Source organism: Necator americanus, chromosome V (genome assembly GCF_031761385.1).
Source record: "Necator americanus strain Aroian chromosome V, whole genome shotgun sequence".
Lineage (NCBI taxonomy): Eukaryota > Metazoa > Nematoda > Chromadorea > Rhabditida > Ancylostomatidae > Necator > Necator americanus.
In genome coordinates, this window is record NC_087375.1 from 1510631 (window position 1) to 1531659 (window position 21029).

Genomic DNA, 21029 nt, shown 5'->3' on the forward strand with positions numbered 1-21029 from the left:
AAGAAAAGCTAAAAAAAAAAAAGAAAAAACGCTGGATTGACAACAATTCACAAAGAGCGAATAGAATCTCTGTAGGGATACTGTAGCTGTTGAGAACAGCTACGTCCACATTTCTTTGTGATAAGAATTTTAAGGATGGTGCTAGCTGATAAATTTCCCTCCGAGAGCTACGTGGAGGACGATGATGCAAGTTTCTTCAGATGTTCCATGAATACTTGCAACGATACGTCGTCTGTAAACACTGGAGCACCACCTTCCTGAAAAGAAAATAATTTCAGCGACGTCTTCAGATCCACAACATATACAATTCATGCAATATCAGAAAAAGCAGCTCTTAGACCATTAATTAAAAAAAAAAACGTTGATGCACTTTCTCTTCCTCTTTCATGCAAAAAGAATGTTCGGGAAAAAAGATTGTTTTGGATGAGAATATATGAAATAGATGATGCATTTCAAAGTTTTCTATGAATCAACGCTAACAAAGCACAGAGAACTTTCTTAACTTCTGAATTTCTTATAATTTTTAACTGATTTTTTTTTGGGCAAGTAGGAATGATTTCTTTATTTTTTTTTAGCCAGTTGTAACTGCTCGCATTGAGAAAACTCCAAAGCATACGTTTATACTCAAGCGTAAGCTTAGACTTTGGTGACACTTCCCAGTGCGCGAACTTATCGCAGTCGACCTTGAACGATCTTTAGCATTGCCAATCGATATTTAAGGTAGTTTCCAAGAAGAAAAAAAAAAAGAATTTCAAATAGATCGTGAAACTACATTGCTTGTATGTGTATGGAACATTTAACTATTACTATTAACTCAATGAACAGACCAACAAGAAAACATCACTTACCGATGCATACGGATTGTTATGAGTCAGTGACGGGTTAACCTTCGACAGCAAAAAACGGGCCTGTAAAAAAAATAAATTGCAAGTGAGTTGTATTTGAGAACAATTTTCTAAACTCTATGACTTACTTGAGATCCTTCATACTCTGTAACGATATATCGTGGCATCGGCCATCGTTCTTGGAGGATTGCGGTCGCATCACTAACAGGAGCTTCCAGCAACTGTTTAAATGTCGCGTACTGTGGATCTTCATGATAGTTCATCTTTCGCCATGCGGCTATCGTCTACGAAAATTGGTAGTCAGTTTAATTTAGCGTTATAAAATAGAAAATGAAGTGGATATCCAAGCGGTCAATCATCTTCCACGTTACTAGACCCCGTATCCAGTATATTTGCCTTTGGGAAGATAAACATGATGGGTAGGAAATCGCTAATGACTTTTATTTTTCAATCGTGCCGTATACTATTATTTGGTTATTTCCTTGACGCAAATTCGGTGCAACGGTGCTTCGCCGCGGGACCCAGCCGTTTTTTCAAAAAAATTTCCAATGTTAAAATTTCCAGTGTTAAATCGAGTGAAAATGTATTTCCGCTGTGCGAAGCGTTTGTCCGCGGACAAATTCTTACTGGATAGCAATGTATACAACCAAAGCACATTTTTTTCCCGCTGGAGCCCCTTTATCTAAATGGAAAAATTCTATTGGATACGAACTCAGAATGGTAGCCTATTCGTTATGTTTTCAATAGAAAATAAGGATAACAATGCTTACTTGTCCATGATAGATCAACACATGGAAATAGTCATCCATAAGAAGGATTCTGTCTGGAAGAATCGATGACGTATCAAGCAGGACAGGTTCCGGTGGACCACTTAAAACAAAATTTTTAAAAGTAGATAAATAATATTTGTTAAGAAGCACAAAAATTCACGCTATACAGCAAAAAGACGTTAAACTAATTTAACTCAAAACCACATGCATGGTTGTCCATCAAATTCCTGACGTCTATATGTATCAAAAACTTCAGAAAAATATCTAGTTCTAAGGATTTGATGCCATTTCTCTTTTTTTTTTAACAGTCACACATCTGACCTGAACGAGTAGCTGAACAGCACAGGTTGAATCATCGTTGTACTCTCGAGAACGTTTTCTGAGAAGAGAATATGCCTGGAAATAAACAAACTGGGCAACCGTTTGTTAATTCTATAAACACAATGCATAGGCCATCTTGGATTTTAAAACATCCTTAAAAATCAAGGTAGTGAAAGGGGTGGTTTAGATTATTTGTCTGCATTTCAAATTCAAAAAATAAAGCCAGTGGTATCACGAAGCTGACGATTTATTGTCTCTCTGGACAAATTTAGAGTTCCGAGTGTAGATTTGGAGTATGAGTGTGGCCCCCCTCAATTCCCCTTAAACGAACTGAGAATGACGAGGAAAAACGGGGGGTTTGCTCCCACGAGGTACCTTAGAATGTCTCATCCTTGAACATACCCCGGTTCCTACAGCTTTCTGGTTGGTTTCACTCAAATATCCCACCGATGAGATCTCGTTGATTCCCGACCGCTCGCTAGAGTAGAGGTGGCGCGCTCTCCCGCACCTCGTAAAACTCGTAGAAGGAGACAAACGCCGTTTCTCACACCGTTTTCAAGACGATTCTAGGAAATTGAGGATTGATAGACGGAAGGATGAATTGATTTCGGGAAAGCGACCACCCCCATACTCTCTGGACTCTATATTTGTCCACAGAGACCTTCATATCGTCTCCAGTTTCATGATCCGCTACTTTTGAGTGATATTTGGCTAAATAATTCTATTCTAAATGCATAGAAAAGTACCTGTAGTACGCAGTTTCATCCGGAGAATTGTTGAAAACTTGCAGGAATTGTGATCTCCTTAAGTGGAACATGAATTGTGGGAAAAGTGAAAATTTATCCGATAATCGGAATGAGTTCGGATCGTCTTTCGCGTATTCACCAAACTTTTGACACTGAAATAAGAATTAACGGACGCTATAGAATTAATGACAAGGCTATTCCATAGCATCTATACTAACCAGCCTAATGAGTGTTCGATCAAGCCATCTAAGTGCTTCAGGAGTGTCATTCTCATTCGTTGCTCGCCATGATGCTAAACGAGCAATGGCAACAGCCCCGGCTTCCTGGAATGAGCAGAAATAAGCCACAGCTTCTGGATAGAGTATGCAAAACGAAATAAACAAAAATGATTCATAATCTATATGTTAATCGCTGTTTAGTTCCTATTTCTACGTAATCCATAGTTTATTGTAAAGGAAATTAGAAATTACATGTCATAAATAAAATAAATATAAAATAAATAATAAATAAATAAATAATTAAATAATAAATTATCAAATAAAATAAATAAATAAATATGAAATCCAATACATCTTATTTCTTTCTATTTCTTTTCCTATTTCTTTTTTTTTCTTTTTTCTTTTTGTTAAGCGATCCCATTTATATATTACTATTACTACTTATTACTTATTATTATATTACTAAATTACTACTTATACATAGAGAAACAGAAAACACAGCAATCTTCCAGTAAATGTCACCATTTCCAGAACAAATGGTTCTAGAGCATACATGGAAGAAGATTTCAGAATTCCACGCTGTGAAGAGTAACATCATAATCACTTAATGTCTTTGGTGATTCCTTATACATAAAAAAAAACATTATTTTTAGTAATTTAAGTAACGTAAATGTTACGATAGAACCATTCATTAAAGAATTTAAAAAAAAAACTAATTAGTAAAATAAGTCGTAAGAACTAATTAAGCTGACGAATTAAGTGTGAGTTGAGATGATCTCACCTGATCGAATCCATAAGCGATATTTGGCTGTTGCGTAGCCATATCAGCCCATGATCTACACGTTGTAGTGACACGAATTCTCTTTCTACCATCTGCATGTTGGTATTGTGTGACGAATTGAACCATTCCACGAGCACCTTGAGCAATAGCTGATCCATGCTGTAAAAAAAATCATTTAAGTTAGCTCTAGAACCTCTAGATTCTAGATTTGAGCTCTAGACTTACAAATCCTGTTTAAAAAAAACGAATGAAGTGAAAAAAGAGAAAAAAAAAACGAAATGTTCAAGAACAACCAGATTTTACGAATAACTACATCTACAAAAAAAGAAGAGCAACAATTCTTAAGATTGGTGCATCAATATAAACAGCTTTTTATCACTATAACTCATAATTTTTATATTTTACCTTTTTTATTCTTTAGATGACTCATATTTTTTTTTTTTGAAAAAAAAAACTTCTTCTTTTTCAAATCACATGCACAGCAAAAAAAAAAGTTGAGAAATTTCTGGAAGAGCACAAAAAACAGTGCATACATGTATAGAGGATAACTTTACTGTAGGATAAAATCCTTAAATCCTTACCACGAATGACATGATTTCACTCATTTTTTTAATTTTTCATTTTTTAACTTTTATTTTAAGGGGTTCTTCCGTACTGACTGTACTAAACGCCCAATATTTTTTTCCCTTTTTAGGTCTCGTCATTTCAAAGCAAATGAACCATTCCAACAATAAGACGAAAAATCAAGAGATTTTGTGGAATTTTGCATGACATCTATGAATTACCATGGACAATGAATTGTCTCAAGTCGGCTTTGGAATTTCGCTAATTTTTTTTGACCACGCATAACGCTGCACACGCAAATAGGTGATTACTATTACGTAAAATCATGGCAAACCTAGTAATCTCAAATAAATTTCTGTCATTCCACATCGATTTCATATTCATTTTCGGAGAAGAAAATCATACACACCTGTGCAGAAATTTCAAATAACACGCAAAGAGTGGTCCTCGGCGTGAGTGAACAGAATTTCCACTGGCATGTCCCACCAATTCCCATCTCTGTGTCGGAAACACATGCGTTACGCACATTTCCACTCGCACAACATCCAAGAACTCCTTCGATGCGTATCCCATTACCAGTTTTTACCTGAAAATGAAAGCAGAATATAAAAAAAGTAACCAGTTTGAGGTTGAAGACAAATTTTCAACAATTCCAAGAGGAGTTCCTTTTATAGGATAATATTTTTCAAAGATAAGAAATACGATTTCATGACATTACTGGTTAAATGGGGAAACACAATCACGAACCATTCTATATTTAGGTCAAGAACGAAAAGAGTAAATCTTTTTTTTTTTCAATATCATCTGAGCTTACCAGTGGAGAAAATGAAAAATTATGTACAAAAATATTTGCTTTTTTCGGACTAGAATTCTATAAAGCGTACAAGGCGATGGCTATGGCTAGTGCTCAAATCGGATTGGTGATGTCTCTCCCTATTTCGAATGCCTAGAAGAACGGCTAATGCGAGTAAAAAAAAACAGAGGCAGTAATGGTCCTTCTCGAAGAACCATGCGTACGGACGTATCCTAAGAAGGACGTTTCTGGACAAAACATGGCATTGAAATAAAAGTTCGATCCATTGCAAACCATGCAATATCAAGAGAAATTTATATTTTATATTTAAATTTATTATATTTAAAGAATATTAATTTCCAACCATATTTCTAATACTGAAGCTTTTGACTGCGCTATACTTTGCTCTAACAGGAAACAAGACAAGAAAAAATGCTCCAGGGCTATTCTTTACAAAAAATTATGTGCGGATGGAAAAGAGATAACTCCTGGATATTTCGTTCGAATCATTCAAGAATCTTTAGATTTTAGAATCGTGGACATTAGAGGAAAAATGAACTCGCCACTAGCTCTTGAAACCGTCTTAAATACCACATGACAAGGGTTGAGACATAATCTAGGTTAATCCGATTATGAGACTAGGAAGTATACACATCAAAAACATCAAGACAGCTCAGATTTTGTTCCTCGAATTTCAAAATGAGGTAAATGAAAATGTAAATCGAATTATTTTTACCTCCATAGTCGCATTGAAGCCCATTTTCAGTTGTCCATGAGCATCTTTATCGAACGCTCTCTGATAAGTTTGCTTGAATAGGGATGAGTTAAATGAATCACCCATGACGACATGACCTAAAATAAACAGGTGAAACGTTCGAAAATTCCCTCATGCTCTCAATTAATTGACAGAACCGGGTATCTGGTCCCTGTAACCTGGTAACCTGTAACATTGAGAGATTTGGACAGTAGTAATTTTTGGTTAGTAGTAAATCTGGAAAAATATGCCCGTTTACATATTTCCATATATATATATATAACCCCAAACAGGAACACGAATAACGTCAAATATGACTTTTATGCGATTAGGAAACGGAAATCTTTGGTGGATTAATCCACGGCAGCGGCATACGCTCTCAGTGCACTGCAATCCGAAGAATAGAGACAAAAGCGAGCGCTTACGTAATGACATCTCGTCATGATTCCCTCATAAAAGTTTATTAATCGCAAAACGTGAATTTTTCACAAATAACAATCTGTTGGATGAGTCAGGCCAAAGAATAAAGTGTCTGGCTTTAATTAATCCGCTTGGGATCCGTGTTGCATTGACTTTGATTCAGAATCGTTTGAGGTTTACGAACGCCCATACAGTCTAGTCTGCAGAATGACTTGCGGAAGCTATCCGATCCTACCAGGAGGATAAAAACACTGACTTTGACACATTTCCTCGCCCCCGCAAATCACTATAAGGTGCGTCCCCATAGGGACTAATCAATACCGTGCACTCCATCAAAAATTAGTCAGGATTGATCAAAAAATAATCTGTCAAAGAGTAGTAAATGAAGGTATCCAAGCCTTGCATAGATAGATCACAGTTAATTCTCGAAAACAAAAAGCAGAATGGCATCTTTTAAACCAAATAATATTCGAACCAAATATTAAATCCACTCGAAAAAACTTTATTCAGCCATCTTTGAAAATTTTTCCTCTGGACTTCCCCTTCCCAACGACAAAAACCAATGAAACGGAAAACATTTTTTTTTTGTTATTGAAGAGGCTTATAACGGAAGAAAAACTGTAGCTGAACGGCTTCTGGGGAAACCCGTTATTGTTACTAATAGAGTTTAATCCAAGGATTTCAAATGTGTGGATTCTGAAAATGTGTCACCAACTGGACGAGTTCTACCCAAATCCATACTTCTTATTGCTTCTTTCGAACTATGAGAAATAATCCCAAAAAAATCTGGAAGATATTCATAATATGAGGTAGAACCAAGCTACCTACCTCCTGTTGAGTTGAAACAGTTCTTCATTTCCAAGAGTCCAGTCTGATCAAGAGCGCAAGAGTAGATATCAATGGCGTGTCCATTTTTAACGGCTCGAGATGCAAGCGAATCGTAGAACTTAGTGGCCTGAACAAGATTTTTCGGGCGGATCTTGTGGATAGCAACTAGCGAATCCAGGCCAGCTCAACGTCATCGTCGCCAAAATTATGCTCTTGCTCAGACCGTGGCTCAATTTCTTCAGAACAAACCTTCTTCATAAAAACAGCGTTGTCTTCCTTGATAGTATGCCATGAGCGAATTGGTGTTTTCAATTCTTCTCCGACCACAGCACCTGGTCCATAAGTACAAGCACCTCCAACAAATGCCATAATACGAGCGCCAGTATTCGGAAAGCATTGCTTAAATAATGAAGAATTTAAGTATGATTTGTGTTGACGTAAAAATAAGTCAAAATGGGTCCACCTCAAGCAATGTGACAGCCACAGCTAATGCAGCGCCAGTGGCACGAAGAGGCCTATGTCCCTGGGGTACCGGCCAACGATCCACACTTATTTGATCAATTATGTCGTTAATTGATTCGTCACATTCGCTGATTGGCTAAAATATCCGCATTTTTTTTTCTACCGGATAACCCTTTTTATATTCTTTGAAGACTGACTTATTCCCTAAGCAAACGACTAATCATGGTAAAATCAGATTCACTAAATAGCAACTACATCCAGGTTTTCAATAATTTTCAGAAAAGTCGCAAAAAGCAATGACGGTTTGTTCGGAAAATTACGAATTACAGCTAAGACACAGTCAGGAGATGATAGTAGTTTTCCGAAGTTTTCCGCTCAAGGAACAAGCAACAAAAGAAATATGGGAACTTCGTAGGAAGAAATCGAAGCGACCCGTATGAAGGTACATCAGATACAGTATATTAGAGGTCCTAGTAAATTCGATGCGATATGCGAAGGAGCTAATTCTTCGTTGACTCGCTTTAAAGTTGAGCAGCTAATCCAGTAGAGACCTAGAGAAGTATTGCAGAGCATCTCTGTCAGAAATAGTTCGGCTCATGGTTTTCCGAAGGTTTTTTTTTAATATTTCTATGAAAAACCCAGCAACTGCTGACCATAAGCGAGTTGTTACGTTCTAGTATGCACATATCGCATGCGAATAACTGAATAAACAGAGAATTTTGATAGCCTGGCTTGTTTTACAGCATCACTCCTTAACCGTCAGGATAACGATGTTATCCGAACGGCTCAATTGCTCTGGATACTGACTACTTCCAAAACTTCGGCTCGGCGAGTAGAAATCCTTGACAAACGAGGAGAGATCTTCGTGTCATCAGGGAGTATTTTGGAGGATTTGAACGAGCCTACTTCTTCGATGGGAAGAAAAAAATTGTCAACTTGGTACGGCTATACATTGCTACCAAACCTAGTAAGTGCCTAGTACGGCCCTCGATGGAGATTATATCAAAAAATAAAGAAAATTTTCCCAGGGGAATACTTGGTACATCAGCAAACTTAAAAAATATTTTCTATATTTTTAAAATGAGTCCACAAAAGCGATGCAGGCCAATAGCAAAAGATTTGGATGGATTAGCTGTATACTGGATGAAGTCGTATCACATTTAAGGGAATCGTTACGGGAGTAAAGAAACAAGTGGGAAATCAGATTCCGATTTTTGTAAGGAAGTGAAATCACCTTGAGGTTTGTACATATGTATAGTATTATACGAACGTTCTATAAAGAAACCACAGTATACATGCATATGTAGTATGCTACTGTAACAAAAGTACTATACTGTAACAAAACTAATTTGAGTGTGTATACTGTTTTACAAAAAGAAAAAAGTAAAGAATTCGAACCTGCAAGAATTTGTTGAATGTTGTATGTTGAGGAGCGGCTGGAGCACCAAGTGGTGCAGCACCACCAGGAAACGATGCATTTTGTGGACCAGGCATGGGACCTGGCCCTGGCCGAATCGGAGCACCCATCGGACCGGCACCGGGTGTTGGAACTGCATTCGGTTGAGTTGAAGCGTGAGCCGATCGCACACATCCGCCAACGTTCATCGCCAGAATATCCTTCAACTGTTTTTGAGCGACTTCTTTCGTACCCTAAAAATAGTAACAAAATAACGAGGTTTTTTTTTCGCAAACGTGAGCAATGCTTCATAATTTATTCGCGTTTCTTAATCAAACTACCACTAAAACGACGAAATGTTGAGTAATTAGACATAACGCTTATTTACGTCTCTATTCAGCTTCTGATTTATGTGCTGAATACGTCGAAGATTTACGAGGTCCAGTAAAACCTACTCTTAGTTTGATTATTACTCCCGGAAAATAAGCCGATTCCGGAAACATTAAGTATACATCTACAAAGCCTCATAGCCTGTCGATCATTTCAACACCATCTTCATTTTCTGTGGCCCATATTCATTCGACTCTGTTGCCTAGGATATTACATTTCCTTGTAAGGATTATGCACCTCCCACAGATCATCCTCTAGCAGATAGGACTTAGAGAAATGAAACGATGAAGTAGGAGAGTCTTACGGATCGGCACCGCCCTATTTATCGCTTCAGTGCTGAATTATTTCAGTGTTTCTTGTACAGGCGGAGCGGGCAGCGGCCGCCTCCCGACCCACATCTGCTTGATTACGGGTCTTGGCCGTCTTCGTCAAGTTGTCCCTCGTGTTCTAATGAATTGTCTTGTCATTTTCAGACCAACTCTATTCATCCAGATCCCACGCGCTCAGATTAATAGCTTCACATATTTCTCACATACTATAGAACCACAAAAAGGGAAACTTCATGACAACTTTGGAAAAAATACTGAATTACAAAGAAAAAAATTCTTCCGCTTTGGAAACCTATTCTATACAAAATCATATGCGCAAATTTCCATCTTGCATTAGTCGACACATCAAAAATCACATAAGCATGATACCAGATGGAGTCATACGTCACAGTTTATGGGGAAACGCCTTTGAAATCATAAGTTAATAACAAACTACTAGCTCGTGCCTAGAAACGGGGTGTAAGCGGGAATTTTTCATTCACAATGGCCAAACTTTCTCCTCACTTAAGGAGAAGCACTTCTCACGGAACCTACACCCGAAAAAAAAATCTACATTCAATCCAATCGTCTTAAACATTTATTCTCATTTTTTTTATCAATACACGGCTCATTTCACAGGTCATTCATTTCAGTTTTTTTTTAAATTTTTAAAGTATAAATGCTATTCGTTTCAGCCGCTGGGTATTTTGTCCAAGATGCAGCACGTCTTCCTAGTTCTCTTGCTAGGAATCTGCAGCGCTGTCGCTCGATCATCGACAGAAGTTCAATTTTTTGTACCAGCCGATTATAAAATTCTGGAAGACACCTTGCGGCTGAATCATGAGATTGAACGAGAAATTTATCGAAGACTCAGCGGAGGAGCGAAGCCACGATTACGGCGAAAGGTATGAATATAAGTTTAATATTAATTTAATAATAATTTAATATTTCTCAAAAAAAGATAGTTGAATAAAGTGTGCATCACTGAAGAGACAGATCCACGGAAAAATTCTATCTTAAAAATATTATTTCTTTCCATATTTGATTCATAGGCGTACCAGTTTGAACAAATTGAAAAGCCTTCAAATTTCAACGATAGTAATTTATCCATGCAGTAGAGCAAAAGGTGGTTTACGAATCATATAATATAATATAATAATAATATTATAATATAATGATACAATCAAAGAAATGCGAAAAAAAAGTAGTATGGCGCCTTTTATTACTGCAATCACCGGAATCATACAAAAAAGAAACTGATCCCTGCTCGTTGTTTTCTTTTTTTCTGTTTTTTTCGCAGTGTATTTACGACATTTGTTTTGTATTTGTCCTTGAAGCATTTTCTTGGGTATGCTGTTCAGCATAATAAAAAAATAAATAAAAATATAAATAAAAATAAATAAAATAAATAATATTAAGTAAATAATATAATACATAAGTAATATAATACACAATAATATATATAAATAATATAATATAATACATAATAATACATAAATATTCATATACTGGATTTATATAATGGATAAATAATTGAACGAAAAATGATGAACTTTACAGATCAATTCCATGGAGATCCCAATCAAGAGGATAACAAGGATTGGCGGGAACATTGTGATGGGACGAAAGAAGTGAACAGGTCGTCGTAGTAGTCGACTAACACAAAAAGTCCGCCAACATCATCTGCTCGCTAAAACCTGGCAATAAAAGGTGCCATACGCTCTATTGTTGAGACCAGATTTGTATAATTAACGTTTTAGCGAGAAATGATCCTGAATAATTGTTGCACAAGAATTTTTTTTTTTCATCATAGCTGCCTTTATACAAAAAATAAGTGATTCGGTAAAATGAAATAATAGCATCTCGTATTTCTGTACTCTTCCTGATTCATATCAGTTACATTCCACACTCTATCCGCGAAATCAATGCCAGTAATTCTTCTAATTCTCGAGGGAAGATCTCCAGACTAGAACGCTGATCATAGCTTTATCACTCTTGCTCATCCATCTAAGCTAACGTAGAGCCGATTAAGACCCAATCAAGAAAATTAAATAATTCTACGACAAGAATATCGTGCCACTAATCTTACAAGTAATACTAGTGCTATTACGATTACACTTCATGTTGGCGGATTTTACGGATTTTAGCTTTCAGATCGTTAGCTCTTCGATCTGTACTTTTTTTTTACTCGATATATTGATCGATATATTGAATGTTTCAACGGTGTTAAAACGGTGTCAAAGTGAAATTCTTCAGTAAATATATGTGTGTGCGTGTGTGATAAGTTAGCTAAAAGCATCGATCTTTACTTAGTGGTAACATTAATCGGCTTATTCCTACCGTAGAATAAATTTTGACAGCAAAACACCCTATGCTGCATGGTTTAATTTACATGAATGGATTCTACTTTCATCCATAATAAGATAGTACAGACTTATCTAGTCAGCTATAAATGTTTGAACAAGATTTAGCGATGCTATACAAAACAGATGCAAATCTAATGCATTTTCTCCGGGTCTCTTGATGAAAAATTCCAAACTTGCTACAGTAAACTAAAAATAAAAACATCGATCAATGTTTTAAAGATGTGATTAATACATAATAGAGCGTCAAATGACAGAATGTGCACTCTTGGAGCTACAGCATTCCTTAGTTATCTATGCTTAAATTTTGAGAAAAGAGGGAAAACACCAAAGTAACAAAGAAGCGGCGAAAGGTATGAGTATAAGTTTAATATTAATTTAACAATTATTTAATATTTCTCAAAAGAGATAGCTAAATGAAGTCAGCACCACTGATGAGACAGATCCACAAAAAATTCTATCTTAAAAGTATTATTTCTTTTAATTCTTAAAACGGTAACGGATTGCGGATCCACAACTGTGGGTCCACAATCCGTTAACGTAATAAGAAATTAGAAGCGGATTCATGTTAGGTACACTGGAATTGTGATCAAACATTAATGTTACAATTCGGAAACATTGTTGCCTATTTACAAACAACTTCCGAAACAAATGGTTCGGGCTCTAAACTACGCAGCCACACTAATTGACCAAATGGCCCATGGGCATTGCTCTAATGTTTGGCTTTCACAAGCAACTATGTCTATGGGCTTTGGTTCCTTCAATTTTTATTGCAATTAAAGTTTTATAATAACTCTTTTAAAGCATTTGCTATGTTACGGATCATCCAATAATGTTACTGTTGAGAAAACACAATGAAAATTCAAAGAAAATTTAGAGGAAAGTTACTAGTATCGGAATAAATCCATCCCATCTCCGAAAATCCTTCCTCCGAAGATGAACTCAGACATCAAAACGCTCTCTACCTTTCCAGGACGACTACTAGTTTTGAGACGTTTGGAATGTATATGAATCGTATGTATGTGTACTGAGGATGCTGACATTTCGCGAAGACCTTCCTCAATCAACATTTCACATGCATTATCTAGCGATGAGACTCTTGAAGAAACGAATCCATAGAGAGTCAACTTCCGCATCAGTACACAGCAAGATGCGACCCTTTATCGTTTCAAGCGATGAGACGTCAGTCAGACACGCAGACATATATTTGTGGGTGATCTACGTTCGATGTCCATGAATTTATCGCATAACGGATAAAGTTTCTGGCCTTAACCAATCCTTTTCACGTTCACTTCAATTCAAAATCGTTTGAGATTTACGAACGTGTAACTGGTCCGTGCAATGACCTGCGATGGCTAGCCGATGTGTCAAGTCAGTGTTTTTATCCTCCCAGACAAGTCTGGTACCAATTTATCGAGCCCCGGAGTAATGAAAGGCTTGGTGAGCACTAGGGCGGATTCGAACCTCCGTTCGATCGTGCAGTGAACGCTTTGCAAATATTTTCTCTTTTTTTTCTGCTAGCGCGATGAAATCTGCAGTATGAACACTTGCTTAAAAACGGTGCAGTATTTTCCAAACAATTAAATTTAGATACCATAAATTTAAATTCCATCCGAGAACTTCCGTACAAGATAGGTATGAAGTCTCCGGTAAGCAAAAGTTGACAGATGACATCGAAAACAGGATGTTTTTAGCAAATCGCTGCATCCGTCACATACTGTTTCAAGAAACTTCGAATCTAAAAGAAGATGAGATGGTAGAATGAACCCATTAAGCACCAAGAAAATGAACATTACTCCTGGATTATTTCCGATCCGATTCGTCAATGATCTCTCATTATCTGAGCTGATATAAATTTCCTAAAAAAAAAAACACAAAATCTCGTAGCTAAGCTAATTCGTCCACCTTTTTCAGAAAATGAGATCCAAAAATAAAACGCAAGGATAATATGTAGGCTAAAAACAAGTTTTGTTGATTGTTTACTTGTTTTTAACTTGGGTGCACCCTGCATGACAAATGTGAAGACCTCCGCATTGCCGTCGAAATGGATAATAACTCTGAGTCAAAGTGATCTAAAAGCGAAGCTGGATCAGGACTTATGGAGCTTATCTAGATTAGGTGGGTCATGTTGACTCATGGAGGCAGAAGGATTCCACCTGACTCGAGTCACAATCGTACACCAGCTACGAACATCAGTACTTATACCAGAATAAGTTCAATGAAAAAGGACGCTGTCGCTCTTCCCTGCTGTTGTTGACCATGGAATATCCAAATCCTTGTGGATGAGTAATGTTGTAAATAATGACTGGTTGGCGATTTCTAATCTGAAACCAGAGTTACGATAAGGAGGAGCCGAACCTTCCTCAATTGATGAGGATCTAGCTCATGGGATTCAACTCAAATTATGAGGATCCCTTCGCCAACCGTCCAAAAGTGAAGCGGGTCCTTTTTCCAGCCGTCCAAAAGTGAAGGAGGCTGGAGCTCCAGCTCCGACTATCGCATGTACGTTCAAAACTCTGACTTAACTGGCTATTCAAGAATGACTGCGGCCCTAATTATGCTGGAGAGATTTACAACCGTCTCGATAACTGCTATTTCGTTTAAAAAATGGTCGTACATAGACGAATGAAACATGATTGGATGGCATCAACAGGCAAAAGAAGGTGGACAAAATGGCTGCGAAACCTTCATGGAATCTCTAAAGATCCTCTAAAAATTAAGCAGAGCAAAACATTTGCATTCATTACTAGTCACCTAACTAGTCAAGCCAGTAATCTATGCGTTGAGTTATTTTACACGTGAAAGGTGGGAACAGGTGTAAAAAAAACTCATTCTTCTTTTCACTTCCAATCATTTTCGCTCTATAACCTCCCTACTGACAAGCTCAGGGGATCTTGAATCCTCGATAAGATGAAAAAAGCGAACGGGGTCGAAAATGATCTGTTTTGTCTACATGAGATCCCATTTTATTATAAAGTACAAGATTTAGAAGTACAAGAATTAAAATAAAAGATCGAAATATAATATCTAGTGCAAGGAAAAATGTGTTACTTCGGAGAATGTTTTCAAATCTAGAGATCATTTTCGACAAAAAGATATTATATTTCGATCTTTTATTTTAATTAAATCTTGTACTTCATAATAAAATGGATTCTCATGTACACAAAACAGATCAAACATGATCTTAACGTCTTATTCTGATCTGTGAAATGTTAAGATTCTAATTCTTTATTACCACAATGGTAATGTTAACCTCGTTCTATGTATGTCAGAACAATCCGAAAAATAAGACGAGGACCTCACCAGAGCTCGAACGTTCCCAATCCCTGATGATATCAAAGGAAGATATCAAAGGAATCTGAATCAAAGGAAAATAGGTGTGAAATCAAATTTCTTTTTTTTTCAATTTTTGATACTGAGATTTTCGAAAAAAAAGACTGCAAAATCCTTCATCGATGTAAACATTTTCTATGTAGAAATAAAATTAGCTTTTAGCAATTACGGTTTTCGTTCTGTTGCAGAAATTGAGGAATTGATTCAGCTGAAATTGAGCAATTTCGCAAAATTGTGTCCATGAGAACCAGCGTTATTAATCAGCATCATAAACAAATTATTTACCAATGGACGTAGATGTCTTTTTGCGATGCAGTTTTCTTGAGTGATAATATAAGGATGAAAATACTGCCCTGCGAAAAATACCTTCAGTCAACGGTTTCACTAAGATTGTTGTTGTTGAGAATAATGTTTAAAATGCGCATAAACACAAATTCCTTCGCTATTTTTACGAGATGACAAAAATAAAAAATAATAATAATAAATAAATAAATTAAATAATAATAGTAAGCAAAAACTCATAAAAGCATGGAAAAAAGATGCACTAATTTTACAACGAATATCTTCTTAAGAAAATCAGAATACGATTCAGCTTCCCAAAAATCCTATAGCCTCCACAAAATTTAAGTCAGTGAAAATCACACCCTTAGATCCTGGAAAAAATTGAATTGAAAAATTGATAAAACTGTAAGTTGGATCAGAAAACCTAGCAAAAGAAATTCCAGAATGGATCTACAAGATTCTCTCGAAAGTTGAATATAGAGAGTTAGATGAAGACTCCTAACTAGTAAGGATATGAATTCTGAAATCCGAGAATATCACTGACATTTAGAATTCCACATAGAGTGACGGAGATCAGAGAAGTGAATAATCCTCACAACGCCAATGCAAAAGTTAAGAGGATTCAAATTCAAGGTCAAAAATTCGCACGAAAAAAGGACTCGTGCACGTAGGAACCAGATTTTCGAAGCTTAGACACTTAACGGATGTTTTCAAAATCACTTTTTCGTCGCCAGTAGTCTAAAAAACAATCTCAGGGAGGGGTCTCATGAAGATCGCTTATTTTCGGAACTGCACATTTGCAAATATCCGTTGTACTGCCACACCACAATTTAGTAGGTAACAAAAAGTGTGTGAATGGAACACAAAGTTTTTCACTCGGTGATAGAAAACTACTGAATTCCTAGAACACCATATGTCTGGATATTATACTCACGGCACATACATATCCAAACAAAGCCGTCCAGAGGAAATGTATTGAGCAAATCAACCGACACCTCAAAAACAAAAAATACCTTGAACACGAAACTGCGGCTAATTCCTTGCACGTTAAGTTCGTGTAGCTGAACCATGCGACCGTATGTGATAATTCCAACCAATGCATCAGCAGGAAGTAGTGAGAGAGCTGTCTAAACACTACGAAGTAGCCAACGAAAGTGGCAGAAGACAAGTTGGTGAAACTAGCTTGTAAAACGTGCAGCTGGACGCTTCATAATGTGGCATCCATCAAAAATGAGAGGAAAATCTATAGGAAAATGCATGTCACCTGCAAGCTCTCCTTGAGCGCTTTCAGTTCTTCAGAAGTCATGCAAGTGTCGACAACAAACACAAAAATGGGAGGCATTGTGGTGGCTTTCTGGAAAAAAATGACACGAGCATTAAAAACTCCAGAGATTGCATGACCAACAAAACAAACATTATAGATATGATTACTTACAAAATACTCATTACTTACTGACATTACTAACCGACATTACATTACTAATTCAGGCATTGCGGTTGAGGTTGAGTATATATTTGCTTGCTCGAGAAAGAGGAATTTGTTCTTGTAAGAAAGAACTGCAATTTTCATATGATGCACAGATAATAGAAAAAAGTGGTATGAACGAACGTTTTGTCTGATTTCTACTTTAAACATAAGATGCTAGCAGAATCGAAACATTATCAAAATTAGCACACAAATATCAGTATTAATTCGACGTAACCGTAAAATTAACTGACTAATGTGAGAATAACTTGACATTAAATATTCGAATTATCGAAACCAAAAAGTATTAATAAGCAAAATATAATGCCATCTCTTTAAAGAATTCTTGCGAACAATTCTTGCATCCTGGATGCAGCTTAATCTGACAAACTAATTTGTTATTTTAAAGGCATACCTTAGACCGGTTGCAAGAAGAAAGTGGCAACTGATGAGCTAGATGTAATACAATAATAAAACTAATTATAACAATTCCAATGTAATACAAAAATAACAAAAAGGATAACCGGATAGCTCTACCTATTCAATTTCGAGAACGCCATCTGTAAAACATGAGGTTTGATGTTGAAGGGTTGCACTGACTGGAGTCGTATAGGGATGCGTCAAAATTAGAGAGACACAAAGTTCTGCATTTTACCATGCTTATATAAAAATCGACCAATCATCAACATTAAGTCTGAATCTGGAGAGCTTAATTATTTCGTGTACTCATTCTCAATCACTTTGGTCACCTTAACTCCCGTTCTTCACCGATTTGCTCGAGCTGGTGCCACTAATAAGTTCAGTAAAACTCATTCTCAGTATCAGTTAACCATCGATCCACTACAGCTCGAACACAATCCCTCTGCTTCTTTAAAAATGCATTTTATGTATCATGCTGGTACTGGTAATCTTACTGTTCATTCTTCTCACTTTGCTCAAAGTAACCTCAAGAAGTGCAAGCTGAGAAGGTTACAGAAAAATCGATCTTCGTTGGGGCTTCTACAAGAAACTATAATCGAATGTACAGAAGAATTTAGAACTTAAAGTCAATTTCTGAAGAATACGATATCAAAAGGGAGAAAAATACTTCAAACCAACTGACAAAATGAATTTTAGGCACATCTTATAGGTGCACTCGCACGCACGCAAGCAATGGTAGTTCACCAAGGATTCACTAAGGATTGTTTTCGCCACAACCTAACACACTCCACCTTCTAATTTCATCAGTAGGGCTGCTAATTGAAGTGAAAACTTTGACTAGCCATCCCGATTTGTAACTGCTGAAGGCCGTCCGCGAAAAAAAAAATGCGATGTAATAGATATCGACTACCCGCGTACTACTTGGAACAAATATATGAGCCGACAGAGGTGTTCTCGTAAAAGATACCATTATCAATAGTACTCATGACGAAGACACCAAATGGTTTACACAAGCTTTTTTCAAACATAGGAGTGCATCGATGCGACAATATACTGCAACTACAATCATTTCGAAGATTTTTTTTCGCACTTTTCTTTTTGGAATGAAGACAATGAAATACGAAAATGTTTCTGGTGCTGTCTGGCTACTTAACGTGTTATTTACCTAAGAAGAGTAAGACTAAATCAATATAATTAATAATAATACCTGAAGGAATAATATATTTAATGTGTAAAAGATTTTTCGAAGTTCATTCACGAGAGATGTGCCTAAGAAAGAAGTAGGTCGTGAAAAAGTTCCGGAATGGTTCAGTTTGGGTTCGGACCTCGGTATTTCTAATTTCAAGGGATTTCTCGCGTTATATTTTGTAAAGTAATAAGAAATCCATCATTGTCAAGATATGAAATTAAAAAACCGCATACGCTGATTGTGAATATATATTCCTAAGCGTTATATTGAAAAACTGCAAACTGACTACTCAGCAATACCGTAAATAAACTGCTAAAGATCCAAAGCTGTATACAAAAAAGAAAGAAAGCATACTGTCTCGGCGAAAAATAAGAAAGCCGATCAAACCCAAGAACAAAACTAAAAAGGAATAGTTCAGTAAGATTCAAGAAGCGACAGTACCTTCAATGTGTATTCGATTGTGGTAAATTGCGGGTACAACTCCGGCGGACGATTATCTTCGGCGATTGCAGCATAGTGAGCAGGAAAAGGATTCCTTTGATTACAGAAAGGACATACCCACGTTTTCGCTCGAAAATCTACGTAACTGAAAATATTTACAATAACCAAAGTTCTACAGCTATCGCAAGTACGATAATTATTAGAAGTTTCCATTTTAAAAGAAAAATTTGGGAAGTCGACATCAATAGGTATTGCTGGGACGTTCTGTATCATAAGGAATCGAAACCTCATCACTGACAATGAAATAATCAGTAATGTGTACGGTACGGCAATACAAATGGAACTAACTCAACCATTTTCAAAAGGTGGACATCCATCAAACATTTCAACAGTTAATTAACTAGTTTCCTGACAATTTAGACTGTAAATGTTCAGTGAATTTGAAGAGCACTAGTTTTGTTTCTACCTGTTCACACGTTATAGCGAATCTCTTTTATCTTGAAAAAAAGCCAAAAAGAACCTACGAAAATCAAAGAATCTACAGGCTTACTGGTACAAAAAAAGTGGTACTGGATTCAAATAATGAATAGATAGATAATTAATAGATTAAAAAGTTTATTGGTGTAGAAGAATCAGTTTGCCCCAAGATAGGAAAGGAAAGAACTACTTCACAGTAGAAACTCCAATCTCTTACCATAATGGATTCAAAATAGCTTTACAAGTTGCTTTTTGACACAAAACAGGATCATACTCCAATGGAGGTTGTTGCGGTTGGTCAGTTGGTCTCTCCTGTAAAAAAAAGCTTTTATCTACACAGCGTTTAAGAAAAGGAATTCTAGAATTGCAATTGTTCCATAAATCAAGGAACAAACATAAAAACACAGGCAACTAACTTTCAAAGGAGTAAAGAAGCACGACACAGGAACAACAAGTCTTTGGGCATCTACACGACTGTGTGGCCATAAATTCCATGTGAACTGCACCCCATCAATGGACTGTTGCGTCGCCAGATACTCCTCCCAAGTGGCCATAAGTCTGCAAAGCAAATGTGACGCTTAACTTTTCAGACAAACAAAACAAAAGGAAAAATGTAGTTTGGAGGTGGGAGGCACTCGGTTGCGCTCATATTTGTGGAAGTGAATAATTAAATCCCTAAAATCCCTAAAATCTAAGCGCTAGTCTTAGAGAATCTATGACTCCCTAAAATCCCTAAAATTTAAGCGCTAGTCTTAGAGGATCTATGTGTAAGCCAAAGTTACTAAACAGAAAAAAAAGGAAAATAGAGCTTCCAGAAATAAGAGCGGAGTTGAGTGCCTCCTCAAACTACATTTCTCCCAAAATGAATACAGTCGCAAAGCGAAAGATCCTTCAAGGTATTTCATCGAATCTATACTTTTACACAACTGAAGGTGAAGATAATCACGAAAAAATGATCAAGTCGGCGACAGTTCCAATGAGTTATGAGAGAAATAAAGCAGAATTGAAGAACCAGATCCTGAAATTCTAGGAATCTGAGTAGAGGACCACTTTCTTTCATCAGAAGACAACCCAGGATCAATTGAGGAATAGAAAATAAATAAATAAATTTGCTGAGAGACAAGACCACGTAGTACGCGCATACGTGTCCGACCGGAACGCGGCGGAATACGACCGCGCGCGGCACGTGAACACGAAGCACAAGAACCCCGGCAGGGGCTCATCATTTGCAACGTACCAAACAGTTTCTTCTGAAATTTTCCCAGAATTTTAGAAAACATTCACTGTTGCTGCTTATAAGTCATTCATTCTATGGAATTTTCCAATAAATAGGAGAGGATTTTGCTGGGGTGCAAGGATTTTCTCGGACGAGTTTGCTCGCTGGTGAGCGCACATTCACACCGAGTTAAATCTCGAGCAAAAGATTTGTGAGCAGTTAGATCGTCCACGTCTCCGAAATTGTT

General features: G+C 36.7%; 1 protein-coding gene across 1 annotated transcript; it reads right to left on the reverse strand.

Moving 5' to 3' along the window:
• Positions 1–167: 167 nt before the first annotated feature.
• RB195_012647 (uncharacterized protein) lies at positions 168–20120 on the reverse strand (the record flags this gene model as incomplete). Its single annotated transcript, XM_064202112.1, has 19 exons — positions 168–257; positions 849–908; positions 974–1129; positions 1616–1715; positions 1937–2011; positions 2683–2834; positions 2901–3005; positions 3682–3840; positions 4655–4831; positions 5775–5890; positions 7041–7167; positions 7290–7439; positions 7504–7638; positions 8901–9152; positions 16588–16701; positions 16839–16928; positions 19090–19234; positions 19784–19878; positions 19983–20120. 19 exons carry the CDS (start codon positions 20118–20120, stop codon positions 168–170), a joined length of 2436 nt encoding a protein of 811 aa, XP_064057993.1.
• Between the last annotated feature and the right edge of the window lie 909 nt (positions 20121–21029).